The sequence below is a fragment of the Trachurus trachurus genome (assembly GCF_905171665.1).
Source record: "Trachurus trachurus genome assembly, chromosome: 14".
In the NCBI taxonomy this organism is placed as follows: domain Eukaryota; kingdom Metazoa; phylum Chordata; class Actinopteri; order Carangiformes; family Carangidae; genus Trachurus; species Trachurus trachurus.
The window spans coordinates 10,053,307-10,072,117 of NC_139903.1; the positions used below are offsets into that span (position 1 = coordinate 10,053,307).

General features: G+C 41.5%; 1 protein-coding gene across 1 annotated transcript; it reads left to right on the top strand.

The window, feature by feature from the left end:
- The first annotated feature begins 3,395 nt into the window (after positions 1-3,395).
- Positions 3,396-11,848, top strand: dhx33 (DEAH (Asp-Glu-Ala-His) box polypeptide 33). Its single transcript, XM_083986182.1, has 12 exons — positions 3,396-3,731; positions 4,230-4,390; positions 5,283-5,510; positions 5,721-5,891; positions 6,169-6,354; positions 6,901-7,012; positions 7,404-7,563; positions 7,696-7,784; positions 7,874-8,001; positions 8,154-8,357; positions 8,442-8,528; positions 10,101-11,848. Exons 1-12 carry the CDS (start codon positions 3,521-3,523, stop codon positions 10,407-10,409), a joined length of 2,046 nt encoding a protein of 681 aa, XP_083842308.1. The 5' UTR covers positions 3,396-3,520; the 3' UTR covers positions 10,410-11,848.
- Positions 11,849-18,811: the final 6,963 nt, after the last annotated feature.

Here is an 18,811-nt window from a genome sequence, read left to right on the forward strand (position 1 = left end):
TCCCCTTTCATATACTCTGAGGTGCTTTGCATTTCTAATCTCCACTCCTGAAGGAGAAGAAGTGGAGAACTCCTAATTAAAATGAAAGTGAACCATTTCATTTCGGTATGAATACGTTGAAATATAAGGATATTACATAAAAGGTTTTTCCGTCTGAAAACTGTTTTTCTCACTTGTGCAGCGTTTTCTAATCTGCAGAGATTAGTGAATGGAACATCTTATTTTTGAATCATGTTTAAAACCCAAATCTAAATCTGTTTGAGCGCATTTCAGAAGAGAGAGGAATATACATTGGAGATTGTCATAAAATAGCCATGTCTGCACTCTAACAAAAAAAAAAAAACAGTCTGAAATTACTGTTTTGTTCACCTGACTACCTGGAGTGAGCAGTATATTATGATTTTAAACACTTACTAATCATCTTTTTTTATTTGTTTCATCAGTATGACGGGAAAAAGAGTTAGGGCACACATCACACTGCTTACTTCATTTGATTTTGAATATTTTTGGGGCACTAGGCCAATGTTATGGATACATTTCAGCAAAGAGTAAATGCAGTGCACTAATACTAGTGATTTCAAATGCAGCTATGGGATAATTCAACAACATATAGTTATGCTATGAGCCGTGTGAGGCTGTACTTGTGTGCAGCAGTGATTTGAGATAATGTTCACCACCATATTCACCATTTTAGATAATAATGCTACATTTCCAAATTAGCACTAAACACCAAATGCAGCTGAGGCCGATGGGGCAGTCATTAGCCATTAGTTGTAGAAATTTGAAATCCATCCGATTGCTGAGTTGAGATTATATCTCAGACCAAAGTGGTGAATTTGGGATTTAGGCCGATGTTGATGGAGTGTTAGATGCATCAATGAAGCAAGTAAGTTGGTGATTATCTTAATTTATTTTCACGTTGTCCAAGCGGTGCAGCATCAAGCTGACAGGTTGTCCATAGCTGTCACTCATTACATTTGAAAGAGGATTTCTCCTCTGTAATGAAGAACTGTGCGTTATTGGAGTTATTGCAGTGGGAGATGCAGCTTCTGCTAAAATACACAAGAAAAGGAACATCAGCTATGTGGTCAAGGCTCTCATTGTCTCACCAACGAACAGACCTCTGTAGAACAGCACTATTGCTATATACCAATCATATTACTTAACTCATGATGACTCAATTCCTCTGCAATTTGCATAACATCCTGTTTGTTGCCAAACAACGCATCCATAACATGTTGGTTCTTGTTGAGAACCCTGAAAATGATTGTCTTCAAAGGGCAGGTCATGTTTATGATGCCATGCAGGTGTGTGTTGCCCCATTCTTCCCTGTTGCCCTACCCTGATTATTATTATTTTTTAAAGGCTTATATTGAGTTATCTGATGACAGTGTCTTCCCTCCAGCTCTAAATGTAAGTGCTGTTTCTCAAAATCAAAACTGTCGACACCCTGACCACAGGGTGGAGAGGGTGGTAGTAATAAGATTAATTGCTAATGATTAAAGAGGAAGATAAATTATGATTACACAAAATGTGTCAAATTCCAACTCTGTAAAGCTCAAGAACCTGAAAAATGACACATAAAAAACAGCTTTAAATCTGACCCACTAATTTCCTGACAATTAAATGTTCTCGCACGTGGCTTATGAAAGTGAAATGTTCAGGAGGTTTATGATTTTGGGAATCATGATATGTTTATCAATGGGACCTGCTGAATAAAAAATAAAGATAAATAATAATAATGTAGAGTCCATAGCACCAACATGTCACTAACATTAAGGAGGATTTAACATCCTTTGATACAAAATCTACTCAAACAAACAAAGTGACTGTATCATGTTTTCTTTTTTATGTGTGATTTGAATTTGCCATGGTTAAATAAATAAAAACTTACAGGAACTTTCTAAGAATTGGCAGTGTCAGAGTCAGCGAGTATCAGCTTGCTGTGAACACTGAGTGCTTTAATGGTGGAAAATAAAGATAAAGTAATGTAATGCTATGCTAATTTGCATCCTTTAGTCTCACTTCAGGCAATTCTACAGTAGATACAGTATCTGCCTTGGCAATATATTAGCATTAGCATACTGCCCCCTCAAACAGCTCAGTGTGTTTGAGTGAACTGACTAACACTAATAAGCTGTCAAAACACACCGTTGAAAGGCTGTCTTCATGGTCATGGCTGCCATTATTTCATGTCAGTGATGATAATGTTGCATCCACATCATAAGAGTTATGGGATGTTACAGTAGTAACTCAATTGTGAGTTGGTTGTATGCTACACTACACCACAAGTAGCCAGGGGGAGTAATGAGAGTGACAGCTACGCTCTCATACTAACAGTGAGTATACCTACACCATTATCTATTTTGTGATAGGTAGGCCTATATATCACTAATTAGAGCCTAATAAACCATAATGCTTCTGTTTCTGTTTCTATTGATCTCAAATGTAGTGATACAGGTCACTGAAGCAGCACTGTTGTTAAACTGTAAAGCATTTAGTTTTAGTTTTAGACAACAAATCTCAACTTGGTAGACCAGATTCCATTTCCCAGGAATCAAACAATGACATCGGAGCCTGTTTCAGATTACCAAAGGGCTTGCTGGAGGCAAAACTGGAGGGGAAACAGAACATAGGCTACCATTGTAACGTCACAGTAAATGTCAAGGTTAATTAAGAACCTGTTCAACTGATCTTGCAACGTTGAAGATATCCAAGCTCGTTTTCAGAGCACTTCATGACTCTTGTATCAAATTTTTGTGTCTGTTTTCATGGTGGTGTTGTTTTTGTGTTTTGAGTGTGTTTCCCTTTATGCTTGTGCTTTCTCATTTTCAGGGGTTGTGATGTGTCCATATTTGTTTTTTTTCACTATTTAATTAGTTGGTTATAGGGTATGGAATATGTCTGAGTTTGTATTGCTGCAATTACAACTTAGAAGTCATCTGCCTTAGTATTGTTTAAACTTTTGTAAGAAGGGTAGCCTGACAAGCCAGACTATATCATTATATTTTTGCTGCTGCTAGGGTGCGTCTAGATTTCTAGGCTATAAGAAGGGTGGATTGTACATCAATTGAAAAAAAAAAACTGAAAATGTATGAAACTGCTTTCTACTTATTGTATTGGCATAATATAGCCTACATCTTTTCACTTATTGTTTACAGTCTTGAGATTTGATTTTCACGATGTATGAAAAACATATGTCACTCAAATGAATGCACTGAAGCACAGTGCACAATGACAAATAAATTAAAACATGAATGTACAGTAGCCCGTGGTTTGAGCGACTGTACCTGACAGTCCTGACTCGGGTTAAATTTTACTCACATTCGATGACGTCAAACATGTGCGCCGAGGTTTACCACGTGGGGACGTTTTTGCAGAGAGAGCAAAACATCCGCAGTGACGCTTGCGTGTCTTGTCAGTGAGCACGAAGAAAACTTTTTTCTTTCTTTTCGTCTTTAAACGGACTGTGCAGAAAGAGTCGCGGCGGTTTTGCTATCACGGCCACTTTTTCTAGAACATGCCCCACGACCCCGACCCTCCTCCGGCTAAAAAATTCAAGCCGGGGTCAGTTTTTTTCCGTCTCGATAAGAATAAACCTGGAATGCTGCTGCCTAGAAAGGGAAATGCAACCACACCGATAGAAGTCCAGAGGAAACAGCTTCCCATCTACCAGGCCAAACCCCAGCTGCTGAACCAACTGAGACAGCTGCACAATGCCATTCTGATAGGTAAAGTGTCCACAGCTACTGGTAGCCACTGCTGCTACATCGTTAGCCGCTGCTATGCAACTCAAGTTAAAGGGAAGATCCGCTAAAAAACTTCATTTATTTTGTCAGTGCTAGTATTGCCACATCCATTTCCGTTTATAATTTTAAATAATGTAATAATTCACTCTGATAAACACCTGTATACCAAAATTAAGTTCATGTGTTCCACTTTTACATTTCTGCAGCTGTCAGACTCCACAACAAGAGCTGTTCTCAGCAAAAAACAAAAATTAAATCCAATATGTTCTTATATATTTTTTCATTTTAATCATAATCTATTACAAATACTTTTTACTGCTATAGTTATGTGCTATTTATTATCATTCTGTGCTGTACATTTGCATGCCGCAACCCTGTAAATGTCCCCATTGTGGGACAATTAAAGGATCATCTTACCTTATCTTATTTCATGGCGTTGCTTTATGTCTAACTTGGCCCATTCTCTCTGTGATGCACCAGGTGAGACTGGCTCTGGGAAGACCACTCAGATCCCACAGTATCTGTATGAGGCCGGCATCGGACGACAGGGCATCATCGCCATCACTCAGCCCCGCAGGGTCGCTGCCATCTCACTGGCAGGGAGGGTGGCAGAGGAGAAGAGGACTCAGCTTGGCAAGCTGGTGAGGACAGGAGATACATTTCCTATATGACTGCTTAGTCTGTGCCTTTTAAACACTGGCTCAATAAACAGCACAGTAAATTGTGCTCTCTGAGTAATCTTTAAGACCAGAGCAGCACTATATGTAAGTATTATAGTGCTTTCTTGTCTCAGAGACCACTTATGCCACCTCACAGTTCTTCACACACACATAACCCCCCATACACACATTTATACACTGATGGAACAGCCATCAGAGGCAATCAAGGGTTTGGTAACATAACAGAGACATTTTGACATATAATAATAATAATAACTTTAAAATCACAAGTTTACAAAGTGCTTCACAAAACAATATAGAAGAGTCACAAAGTCACAAATACCATAAAACCATAAGAGGTGGGCCGCCCAAGTGATACAGCAACACACTGACCTACTATGACCCACTCTACCTTGGTTAAAAAAAAAAAATAGATAGATTATTATATAAGATTGACTTATAGTTATTACATTTACACATTAATTTTTACCTACATATTCATTGTGCATTTCTGTCTCCATAATGTATCTGTCATACACACATTCAAACACTGATGTTAACAGTTATGGGTTCAGTATTCTGCCCAAGGATGCTTCAACATGTGGACTGGAGGAGCCAGGGATTGAACCACTAAACAATCTGCTCCACTCTCTGAACAGCCACTACATAATATATCCATAACAACATAACCATTACCATATGTATGCTGTTTAATGTTGTAATTACTTCTTTACTACAGCACATAATAATTAACAATAACATTTCCTGGTTGCTTTCATCAGCCTGTTACATGCGTCGATGGATGTATATGTGAATGTAAGTATATCAGTCTCACTGAGCTGTAGATAGTAATTAACTGAAACTTCCTACACAGGTCGGTTACACAGTGCGTTTCGAGGATGTCACCTCCCCTGAGACAAAGCTGAAGTTCATGACAGACGGCATGCTGCTGCGCGAGGCCATCGGAGATCCGTTACTGCTGCGCTACACCGTGGTGGTGCTGGACGAGGCTCATGAGCGCACCGTGCACACCGATGTCTTGTTCGGTGTGGTTAAAACCGCTCAACGCAGGCGCCGAGAACTTAATAAGATTCCACTGAAGGTAGGAGGACAGTTGCGGCTGCTCTGGCTTCAATAAGGTATTAAACACTCATAGTAAACACTGAGCTAATCCTTTCACTGCCTGTAAGATGAAAAAGCTTGCTCTACATTCATTCCTGTAAGCTCATTTTCTGTGTCTACTGTGTTGATCTGCTCAAACATGAGTTTTTATGAGTTTTTTTCTTGTTTGTTTGTTTTTGTAACCCTGCAGATCATAGTGATGTCAGCCACGATGGATGTAGATTTGTTCTCTGAATACTTCAACAAGTCACCTGTACTGTACCTGGAGGGGAGGCAGCATCCCATTCAGATCTACTACACCAAGCAGCCCCAGTCAGACTACCTGCAGGCTGCACTCGTGTCCATCTTCCAGATCCACCAGGTAGTCTTCAATATTTACTTTGATTTCAGCAAAACAGCAACATTTGTTGTAGCTGGTTGGTGACGTCTTACTTCTGCTAATATAATGTATCTTTATGATTGAATTAATATCATATTTGATCCTTTAATCACTCATAAATTGTACTTTCAAAACAATTTCATTGAATATTATAAGGAAGACGAACCTATGAGTAATCGGCTTCGAGGGTGCATGCTCATTGACTGTGATGATTCTTTGTGACACCAGAGTACAGCAGTGTTTTGTTGTGTGCACGTAGGAGGCACCTCCGTCCCATGATATCTTAGTCTTCATGACGGGTCAGGAGGAAATCGAGGCTCTGGCGAGGACGTGTCGGGACATCGCCAAGCATTTGCCTGACGGCTGTAGTCCCATGGTAGTTATCCCTTTGTACGCGTCGCTGCCCCCAGCACAGCAGCTCAGGGTCTTCCAGCCGACTCCGAAGGTAAATGCACACATGACACAACAGTGACACATGAAAAATACAGACCGGGCAGAAAGAAAGGGCAAGGCAAGTTTATTTGTATAGGGCTTTACATGGCATCATAACAACATCCTCTGCCCTTAGACCCTCACAACTAATGAGGAATGAGGAAAACAGGCAGATGTGCAATAGATGTTGTGTACGGACAAGAAAACGGTTTACAACATATATGGGAAAACATGGAAACAGAGTTGTTCAGTCAACAAGAGCTGGTAAAGGCAGCTTATGGTGGGCAGACTGGGCCATATATAGGGAGAGCAGGCCAGCTTAATGGGAATACTGGTTGGCAGACTGGTTCATAAGCAGGGAGGGCAGGCCGGCTTAGAAGCAGAGGGGATGGAGGTGATGCAGTCGGCGGCTGGTGCAGAGGGGATGGAGCTCCGGATAGAGATATGTGGAAACTTTAAAGCTCCTTTAATAAGCCACATACATGTCTTTCTTGTCATTGCAAAGCTCTATTATATTTCACACTCACTCACAATATCTGTCCTCTGTGTCTTTGTGTAGGGCAGTAGGAAGGTTATCCTGTCAACCAACATTGCTGAGACATCAGTGACAATCTCTGGGATCAAATATGTCATAGACACAGGGATGGTGAAGGCCAAACGTTTCAATCCTGGTAAGAAGATTCAGTCTAAACACACACACACACACACACACACACACACACACACACACACACACACACACACACACACACACACACACACACACACAAATCAATATTATCAGGTCAATATTTAGAAGTAGTAAATAGATTAATTTGTGTTACTTTACCACATTACATGGTGGTTAAATATAGTCTTCTTGTACCTCACTGTTCCCATTTATTTGACTTAACACTATTTGTGACCTAGTGTTGAGAAATTGATCCCCTTCTTACTCTAACAAAGTAAAAGTAAACAATCACATTCACCAAACTATAACAGCAACAACAAGCTGATAACAACACAAATAGTATGTTTTTTGTTTTTTTTTCCCCCTTAAATTTTGCGTTGTGTGACTTTCAGACAGCGGTTTGGAGGTGCTGGCGGTGCAGCGGGTTTCTAAAGCGCAGGCGTGGCAGCGAGCGGGCCGGGCCGGCAGGGAGGATTCTGGATCCTGCTACCGTCTGTACACCGAGCAGGAGTTTGACAACTTCATCCCCATGACTGTGCCTGAGATCCAGAGGTAGGAGGCCGGGTTTTAAACATCTCAGTACAGTGTTTGCTGCTGTACAATGTTCTTTCCTGCACGTTGATATATTTAGGTCAGTGTGATTGATTGGCCTGTTTGTCTATTGCTTTTGTGTGTGCACTGCAGGTGTAACTTGGCGGGCGTGATGCTACAGTTAATGGCTCTAGGGATTCCAGATGTTATGAATTTTGATTTCATGTCCAAGCCCTCTCCAGGTAAGACGCTCCCGATCATGAATCACTGTGCTCCTCTGGTGATCCAGGAGGGTCGGTAGGTCATCGTCAGCTGTTTTTGTTTATCCCAGAGGCCGTTCGCTCCGCTGTGGAGCATTTAGAGCTGCTGGGAGCCGTGGAGAAGAAGGAGGGGCTGGTTTCCCTCACCGCTCTGGGAAAGAAGATGGCGAGCTTCCCTCTGGAGCCAAGATACGCCAAGGTGAAGAGCGCTCTGCTCAGATATTCTTGTATATGAGTTAAAGACGATGGGAAGTGACATCCTGTAGCCTGCAGCTCCACATAGGTCACATGCTTATAACCCAGACAGAATTTGGTTTTAACACCTTCCGCCTTGTGTACTACATCTCGCAGACGATCCTGTTGTCCCCGGATTACTCCTGTTCTGAGGAGATTCTGACCATCGTGTCTCTGCTGTCGGTGGACACCGTGCTGTACAACCCTCCGGCCCGGCGCGACGAGGTGCTCGCAGCACGCAAGAAATTCTCCTCCAGTGAAGGAGACCACATGACGCTTCTTAACATCTACAGAGCGTTCAAGAAAGTCAGTGGTAATAAGGTGAGTGTATCTGGGTGAGCAGCCAACGAAGGAACACGCGATTGCTGAGCTGCTGTATGAACCTGTGTGTGTCTGCTGTTACAGGAGTGGTGTCGAGAAAACTTTGTCAACAGCAGGAACATGGGTCTGGTCAAAGATGTCCTAGCACAACTCAAAGAAATCTGCCTTAAGGTAGACATCCGTACATCTCCACCACATCTTACCGTTTTGTGTGTATGTGAATGTTCTGTATAGGGCTGAGTGATGTCACCTGACACTAATTATCACATCGCGACTGCATATTATGGCCGTGTATTGACAAGAATTAGGCAATATGATACATATCTTGAAGAAGGGAGGCGATATATTATATTGCAATATATTGGGAAACTGTAAACAGGATGATATGTTGCTTTTTTCCCATTTATTTTTAGTGAAAGTCTGTAAGGACAGGGTTAGAGTTACTTACAAATGTTGTAAGCACAAACGAATACAGTTTATTTTTATGCATTCAGTGAAATGATCCAAATCATCAAAGTGAATTGTTGGAGCTCTGACAAGGAAGAATGTGATAGTGGTGATTATCTCTGGTTCTGCTGCATTGATTTTCATACTTTTACCTTGAAAAAATACATCATGAGTCCAAAAGTGCAAAAGGAGTGTGATGCTGAATCAGTGGAATCTATAGGCTGGTGTAGTTAATTAGTTACATTTATTTGTCCCATAGGAAATTTGTCTTGGACATACAGTACATGCAGGCTGCTACATAGTATATACGTACAATGGTGCATGGACAAGATATTATTGCATGTACAGTTAAAGTGCATCATAATACAGTGTCTACGAATGTTAATACAAAAACCACAATCAATACAATCACAGTACACTATACCCAGCGTCGATACTGCTTTGAGTTCAGGAGACCCACCGAAAGTTGGATGAAGGAGTTCCTGTATATATATTGAGGTAGCGTTTTTTATTCTTAACCGGAACTCTATAGCGTCCTCTGGATGGGAGCAGCTCGTATTCACTGTGTAGGACATGCGAGGGGTCGGTGGTGATTTTCTTAGCCTGTCTGATAATGATTTTATCAAAAAGCATCTGGAGGGTGGGGTATTCTTTCACCCCCATTACCAATTCATTGCAAAATGAACCAGTCTGCTTATTTGAGATCTTAACTTAACTGATAAATTACCAAACCAAGCAGAAATTCCATAACGTAACATGTTCTCTGTAACAGCACGGTAGAATACCATCAATCCCAGGAACACCGTCACTTGACTCAGCTGCCATTCACATTAGTTTCCTCACAGGCTGTACGTGACATATTCATGTTTTACTGCTTAAGTGTTACTCGAGTGCAGCCACACTGTCTCTCTCTCTCACACACACACACACAGACACACCTCTGGACTGACCACCAATCCCTAAAACGATGTGGCCGCTGTTTCCTGACAGTATTTACATACAGCTTAGTTTCTTCCCTATACCATGTTGACTGAGGCTAAAGTGTGTCGACATGACCTGACATGACGTCTTCTCTCCGTGTATCAGCTCTTTGTCATCTGCACCCCGATGTTTGAGTTGGACGAGACACACAGTCGTTAATGACGTCACTGAGATCCAACAGTGCTGGCCTGACCAATAAAATGAATCCTCAGCAAACACTAACGGCTCACTGTTTGTGTACTTTGGTCTAAAGTGGCAGCAGTAGAGACATCAGCCCAGTGGAGATTATTAATATCCCGTTTCTTTTGTCACCAGCTGAATTTGAAGCTGGAGTCATGTGGGGCAGAGACGGGGAACGTTCGCCGCTGCCTCGCCCACGGGATGTTCGTCAACGCTGCGGAGCTCCAACCCGACGGCAGCTACTTAGCTCTGGACACACACCAGCCCGTTGCCATCCACCCCTCCTCTGTCCTTTTCCAGGGCAAGCCGGCGTACGTGATCTTCAACGAGCTGCTGCACACCTCCCGCTGCTACATGAGAGACCTCTGTCTGGTGGATGCCGACTGGCTGCTGGATGCAGCTCCAGAGTACTTTGGCCGCAAACTCCACCTTACCAAGAGCTAACGGACAGAGACACGGGACGCCTTCCTCCGCTCACACACTGACAATAATACTGGAATCATGGATTCTCTTTGCAAAGCCGGATTTGGATAAAGACACTTGATGCAAATCAGAAGAAAACATTTTCTTTGCAGTTAACTCCTCTGGAATTTACTACCTCTCAGATGACAAGCATCTGGCACGTGTCACTGCAGCAGAAATCTGCATTCTGAGGCCTCACAACATTGACCTCCTCCAGACTGGAATTTTAGATTTTATAAACTGTTTCTTCAGCCTGATATTTCATCTTGTCATTTGGGCCACATGTGTAACACCTAAAAAGGAGATTTTCTCTTCTTCAGTTCTGTCAATGTTTGCATGCATTTTAACAGCCTCACTGCAGCACCGTGCTTTAAAGAAGCCGTGTCCTGGTCTGATATGATTTATCTGTTCCTTTTGCCTTGAAAATCAAATTCATTTCACAAACTATTGAACTTAACGGTAATTATTGCCATGAAGTTAATTGAGAAAGCTCATCTAGAGGGATAAAGTAAGAAGTACTTTATTAATCCCTTAGAGGGGAAATTGAATGGCACCTTCACACAAAGACAGCCAACATATTAGTTGTTCTTTTCAGTGTTATTTTGAATAACACAGAATTACAAAATGTTAGCTTCTCAGAGGCTAAGAAAATATTTTCTTCTAAAACTTTCCCAAGATGTAGTTTCGGGTTTATACAAACTATTCCAAGAGGGTTTTTATACATGAGGCCAGTAGCTTTGTCTTAATTTATGAGGTTATGTAATAATAAGAAAAAATGAAAAAATACCAAAGTTAGAGTTAAAATAAGAGATTTTCATGTGTCACAGTGAAATGGTTTTACTACATGCAGCACTTGTCTTGCTAGTGAGTGCATGACCTTTTTTCCCCACATTTACTGTTTCACCACTTTTCCAAATACATGCACGTCAGGAGAAGCAGCATGCCTTATTCTCCAGGTTCTACTTTGTTGTTGTTGTTGTGTTGCACAGATCCTCAATCAGACCCTGCACAGATGAACCACAGGTGTATGATGACAACAAATGTATGCAATGCATGGAGATTACAGTTAACGATCTGATCACTCAGGTCATTCAAACTTTGCAGAATGTAAATCCCAGCAGGTGAGGGATAGGATGGATGCTCCTCTTGTCTTTTTTTTTATATACTGGACTCAGGATTGTATAATAAATACCGTAATCTGAAAATAAATGACATTAACTATTTATAGTTTAACAAACTGTCAAACACCAAATCTAGTTTTCCTGTAGAGAATCATCAGACAATCATACAGGTTGTATGTTCAGTGATTGAATCTCTTACAGGTCATACCGCCCATGAGGTTTATGATTAATTTTACATTCACAGAGGTAAAGGACACTGTTTAAGACCTGCATGTTCTGTTATGAACTTCATGAGATCAAATGCACGCCTGTGATAAGTTTATGATGATCATATTGTACATGATTTCTTTTAGTCTTACATAACCACCGTTGTTACTATTTCTAATAAAAAAGATATCAACTCACTGTCATAAATCTACATGTGGGGAGTAAATATTCAAAGACACGTGGGATGTTTCCATCACTTGGTTGTGACAGTAATAATCCCAAAGATGTGATAATGTCTGTCCAAGAGCTGGAAGTCTTTATAAGTCTTAAATAGTTATATCTTCCGACAGCAATCACTTACATAGAGTGTTTGGACCGAAACACGGGTCTGTCAGTCACTCTGCTCTGCTCTGAGCCGAGGAGAAAAGTTTTCTTGTATCCTACAATTTTTATCCAATGAGGAGAGAGAACGGCATGAAGGGCTGTGTGTGCAGCCAAGGGATGAGCGTGAATGTGGTGACGTAGGGACGAGGACCAATAGATCCATGACAAGGGCGGGGGCTGCTAACTCCATCGGCTGACAAGAAGTTATACCAGTTCGATCTGGTGCAAGTTCACGGGTCGGAAGTTACGAGTGGCCGTTATAGTGACTTTCACAGGCAACAGGTCGGAGAAACGCGAGTTGCGGGTTGCCTGGAACTCTACAAAGTCGTAAGTCGTGACTTGAAGCTGTAACTTACGGTTTCAAAAGCCTGCCTGGAACGCAGCATTAGCCAAAACGACCGGATCGCTTACTTCTGCTTTAACTCAAACATCTATCTGGACATTTGTGTCTTGCTATTGTATTCACACTTATCAAAAGCCTGAAATAATGACAAGATTTACAGATAGGTGATGAATGTTTTATTTCTTGTTTTGTTGTTTCATGTAGTGATATAAACCGGCTCTTAGTGCAGTAGATCAGGGGATTCATGTGGTGTTGCTTGAATGTGTTATACTGTCTGTGCTAGTAACAAAAACAAAATACTGTTCTGTAAAGTTGTGTGCCACGTATTTGCAGCTTTTCACTTTGAAGTAAGTGAAAATAGGGGAGGAAATGTTTATCTAGAAAGTGCCTTAGTCATTACTCAAGACAGCAGATAGGTGGTGCATAGATTTAAAGAAAAACACACACACAAAAAAAAAAACTAATTCCAGGCTCTGATTTGGACAGGGTACAATACAAACACAAAGGAAATACAATGATTATCTATTTTATGCTAAATTCTGTATATGTGAAGCTTTTTTAAGAGAAGTTTAACTTGATTTAAAGGTTTAATATCCATCTACGGTTGTTATGACTCTCGATGAAATGGCTGTCGACCACCAGGTATTTAGCATTTCCTTTTTTTTAATTGTCATTTGTAGATTTCCTTTTTTTCAAGTCCAATAAATATTGTTTTATTTTATGATATTGTATTTGTTATTTATATGGGAATTAAATATATTATTATATTATTATAATTATAATATTATAATATATTATTATATTATTATATATTGCCATGGCTTATCATTTTAATTTACTAGGCTACTTACTACCTTCAATTCCGTGAGAAGTTTCATCACAGAATGCTGCATGAGCAGGGCTTACTAAAATTCCTGCTCATTTTCTAATTAATTCATAGTCAAAGCAGCTGGTGGGGGATGCTTGGAGGTGGTAATGTTCTGGAGCAGGTGTGAATGTTCAGGAGTGGGTGTGGTTTTTAGGATGATAAGAGTAGGCTATAATAGGTTAGCCAGACAGTATTGTGTGACTGGTGAAATGTGTGAATGTGTGAAGTTCACACATTCACACATTTCACCAGTCACACAATACTGACAATACTAGGGAAATTCCTAAAATATAAAGTGTTCACACTGTGAACACTTTATATTTTAGGAATTTCCCTACCACTCCGAATTCCTGCAGGTAATCTACAAGCTAATATGATTTAAATTATAGCCTAGATAATACTTTGTTTCACATTAATTTTTTCCATTTCAAAAGGACAGATCCTTGATAGGAGTGTGCTGGATGTGTTTTCATCCAAAAAAATGGATAATGTGATGTGGAAAAGCTCTTTTTCCTTTTTTTTTCTTTCTTTCTTTTTTCTTTCTTTTTTTTTTTTTTTTGCTTCTCCAGCTCTGAGTTCTTCATAGTTGCTCTTCAGCGGGGGCGGGGTCGTCATATCACGTCGTCTCTCTCAAGTTTGACCATCTTCCAGTGACGACGCTCTGGCCAATCAGTGGAAGGCAGTCTGGAACCAAGGCTGAGGCGTTACCCTCAGAGCGATAGATATATCTATCGCTCTGGTTACCCTATGGGCGTTACCTGGGCGTTACCAAAGAAGTAGCAGGTCGGCTACCGGTAGGAGGGGCTGGAGGAAAAGAGGATAAAACCGGGTAGAGCCGTGCTGTACCGCACTGAGCTAGTGGAAACGCACCATGAGGAGATCCCCAGGACCAGGATGAAGGAGGAGAACCAGGATCCGGATTTGTTTGGGCAGACTGGGACTACAGGGGAGGAGCAGGACGCGGTCCACCAGGACAACGAGCCCTCCGGTCCGTCCGGTTCCGGTCCACAGGTCTGTGTTTCTGTTTTTAGCGGGAGCGAGTCAAGAGATTAAGCTAACAGCGGTTAGCTGTTGTATATTTTGTGGTTCACCAAAAAGTCTACAACCCAACCTGCCTACTTTATTTCCTGCTGTAGCGCTGTTACATCACTTTATTAAGTTTTAATATTTTTTCATGCGAGAAAGTAAGCTAACTGTTAAACTTCTTGAGTCAAGTAACTTCTTGAGTCAAGTAAGTTAACGGTAACAGAGTTATAACGGGGGAAACGGTAACTTTTTGAGCCCTAATTCCCATCACTTACTATATCAACTCAAAGACTGACATGTTTTGCTTCAAGTATACTGGAATAATTCTGCCTGTAAGATTTGTATTCATGAAGAATTTAAAAAGGAAAACAAAACAGCAGCATCAACAAGCTGTGTGATGACGATTATGACGATACTATGTCCATAGACCAGAGCGTAATTTAGGGGCAGCGCCCGGCATTTCGTGTTTGATGGAGCGTAGACTAACTAACAATCAATTTTAATGTTTTATTTTTTGTTTCTTTTGTAGCACTATATCTCATAATTATTTTGACACCCTCCTTGAAACCGACTGTTCACGCTATCTTGAAAAAATTACAATTAATGAATCTACCGGTATGCTCCTTTAGTGTTGTCTGTAAATAGCCTGTTAATAGCCAACTTTTTGTTAGTTAGTTTGTTAAGCCAGTTAGGCTGAACTTTTCAATGGAGGGATCCCGGGCGCTGCCCCTAAATTACCCAGAATGCCTCAGTCATTCTCAGATGCCGCTCTGGTCTATCCATCCATCATTGATTGATTGACTCTCTCTCTGTTCCTGTCTGTTGCCATAAAACAGGATCACACCAAGGAAAAACCACACAGCTGTAATGGGCATCTGATTGCTCACCGCCGGCGCCGCCAATGTGGACAGACGCCATACAGGTGCGAGCAGTGCGACACATCGTGCACTGACTTGTCTGGACTGAAAATTCACCAGCGGATCCACACCAGAGAGAAGCCATACAGCTGCGAGCAGTGTGGGAAGGCGTTCAGTAACTCCGGACACTTAAAGGTCCACCGGCGCATCCACACCGGAGAGAGGCCGTACAGCTGCGAGCAGTGTGGGAAGGCGTTCACTACCTCTGGAAATTTAACGGCCCACCGGCGCATCCACACCAGAGAGAAGCCGCACAGCTGTGAGCAGTGTGGGAAGGCGTTCGCTACCTCCAAAGGGTTAACGGTCCACCAACGCGTCCACACCTGAGAGAAACCGTGTGTGGGCAGTGTGGGAAGGCCATCAGCCATTCCAACAACCTGAAGAAACACGGGACGGTCCGGTCCTACACCTGAGCAACTTACGATTATTTTTAGAGAGGGTCCGATCAGGTTTTTTGGGCCCGATACTGATCACCGATTTTTTTTTAAACTCTTTTTTTCCCCCATTAATTCATCCACTCATGCAAAAATACTCTGGTAAAAGTAGAAGTACTGATTCAACTCCTTTACTCAAGTAGTAAGAAAGTACAGGCTCTTTAATGTAAAAGGGGGCTTCTTTGCTCTGGGCCCCCCAGACTCTAGGACCGGCCCTGCTACCCATAACGTTTTTTTCAGTCAGGAGTCTTCATATTCCTGCTCTGTCTGCATATTGTTGGACTTTCCTTCAGTAGAGGATTTTGATGAGCAGACACTCAGTACAGCATCTTACTGGGAGTGACACTGAGTCACACACCTAAGGGAAAAAAGATTGTTTTCTATCGCTTATTTGCGCATCTATATGTCAATAAGGTTGAAACTAGGCTATTTTGTTTAATTTTGGAATCCAGCCATGGGATTCGGTCCGTGGTCCGTCGGTTCTCTCTACTCACGCACAAAATAGACCAGACGCCGAAACAATTGCGTCTATGTGTCTCACACATACACACACACATACACCGTTGTTGTGACGGAGAACTTTAATCCCAGCAAGCTATTGGGCTTCATCGTGATGCAGCTGTCTATGCTGCCAGTCACACACGCAGAGTGAGAGAGCATGCTTTACATGACTATATACACATGCAATTGTGATACACGTGGAAGCGGCAGGGAAACCCTGCTGTACAAGTTTCCAAATGTCATCTATGATCAAAACCGGCTTACGTTTTTGACGTTCGGAAAAAGGTGGATAATGCGATCGGATCTGTGATTTTAACCTTTGATTGAATTTCCCGATCGATCGTTTTTTATCATATCGGCCCGATCCGATCAGTTGCCGATCGATCGGCACCATCTCTAATTATTTTTTCATCATCTAAATGATTAATCGATTAGTTGTTTAGTCAATAAAATGTAAAAAATGTTGAAAAATGTCAATCAGTGTTTCTCAAACCACCAGATGTCCTCAAATGTCTTGTTTTGTCCACAAACCAAAGAGAGACTCCGTTTATTGTCATAAAGGAACAAAGAAACCAGAAATATTCACATTTAAGAAGCTGAAATCAGAGAATTTTGACTTTTTTTCTCTATGAACTCTTAAAACTGATTATTGATTAAAAGCTTAGAATGAGTTGTTTACAAATACATTGGTGGCGGTGCACCCACCAGAGCGGACAAACTTGGCTCAAACTTTCACCTACATTTCAACATCTCCCTCTGTCAAAGCTCAGTGCAGAGGTGATTCAAAGAGTCCATTATCATCCCGGTTCCCAAGACCAGGAACAGCTCTTGTCTCAATGATGACAGACCCATTGCCTCGACATCTGCAGCCATGAAATCTGTACGAGCCATTCTTTGTTTTGTGTTTTGTGCAAGTACTTTACTTTGACCACAAGGGTGCAGTATACCTTTTCATTGTATTTGCTTAACACCCAGCAGCTGCCCAGCTGCCTGAAATGAAGGGTGATTAGTTTGAGTTGGGTGGGTTCACACAGTTCTTACCGACAGCCGGAGGAAAGCCAGTGATCTTTGTTTTTATCCACAACTAATGTTTTGTTAATAACCTTTCTTGTTACAATAAATGGGAACATCACCCAATGAGACCAACTTTGCAGAACTGTATTTTTTTCTTCTGGAATCGAGTACCGTACTTTAAATTACACGTTCTACACATTCTAGCCCATGTCCTTATGTTTTGTTACAAATATTGTTTTGTTTTATGATATTGTATTTATTATTTATATGGGAATTAAATATATTGCCATGGCTTATCATTTTAATTTACTACGTACTACCTTCAATTCCGTGAGAAGTTTCATCACAGAATGCTGCATGAGCAAGGCTTTCTAAAGAATTTCCTGCTCATTTTCTAATTAATTCATAGTCAAAGCAGCTGGTGGGGGATGCTTGGAGGTGGTAATGTTCTGGAGCAGGTGTGAATGTTCAGAGTGTAGGGTGTGGTGGTAAATTGGGGGCTGGATGCATACCTTTTAGGATGATAATCACAGAGTATAATAGGTTAGCCCAGGGATGCAAACAGCGCGCCGAAAAGCGAAACTCGCTTTTTTCATGACCAATTAGGTGACTTGTGTGAATCGTTCAGATCCGAAGAGTTTTTGTTTTTGGGAGGGGGGGGGGTCTCAGCTGGGGTCAGTAAAATGTTTTTCTAACAGGCTGACGGTGACAATCACGTGAAACTGAGGCGAACTCATTCATGGTCTCTGATTATACTGATAACAGCCTACCTCCAATGTAGACGCGCAACATGCGCGCTCATTAAAGCGGCGCGTAGCCGCGTGCAGTCGGTGCGAGGCGACGCCGTTTTTTCCCCGTGCATGTCCGTGGAGCTGTGCACCGCAGACATGCACGGTTCCCTACGTTGCTGTGTCAGACAGATGTTTCCACGGGTTTCAGAGGTGCAGGAAGCCCTAAGTGGAAAGACGTCGCCTCCGCGATGTAGAATGTGTTCAATTCAAAAAGTGAAACTAACACATATAGACCTATATGTCCATTACACACTGAATGAAATATCACATGTCTTCATTTATTCAGTTTGTTTTAATAGTAATAATTATGACTAACATTCAGTGAAGACCTAAAAATCAGCATCTCCAAAATGGAAATATTGCAAAGGAATTCCCCCCCCCCCCCCCCCCCCCCCCCCCGGGAAATTCCTCTCTTTTTTGGTCCTGACCCGTTTGCATCCCTGTTAAAATGTAGTACTGAAATATTTGGGATGTTACTCAAAACATGAGGCAGAGTTCAAGTCAGTTTTACCCATAGACTGTAAAAAAAAAAAAAAGGTTTTACCCAAATGCGAAAATACAATGCTTGGAATTGTTTTCTGTGTATGAGATGAAAATCTCATGATTGTAGGTTCTAGTTTCAAATTAAAATTTGTATAAATTACATATTGGACAACATGTCCACGAGCATCTGACTCTGAGCATGTAGCAAGGTCAACCATACAGTAGATGCAATGATGTACAGTGATGACTTACATGATGGAGAACAGCTCCATCTTCTGGCCGCAGGACGATGGTA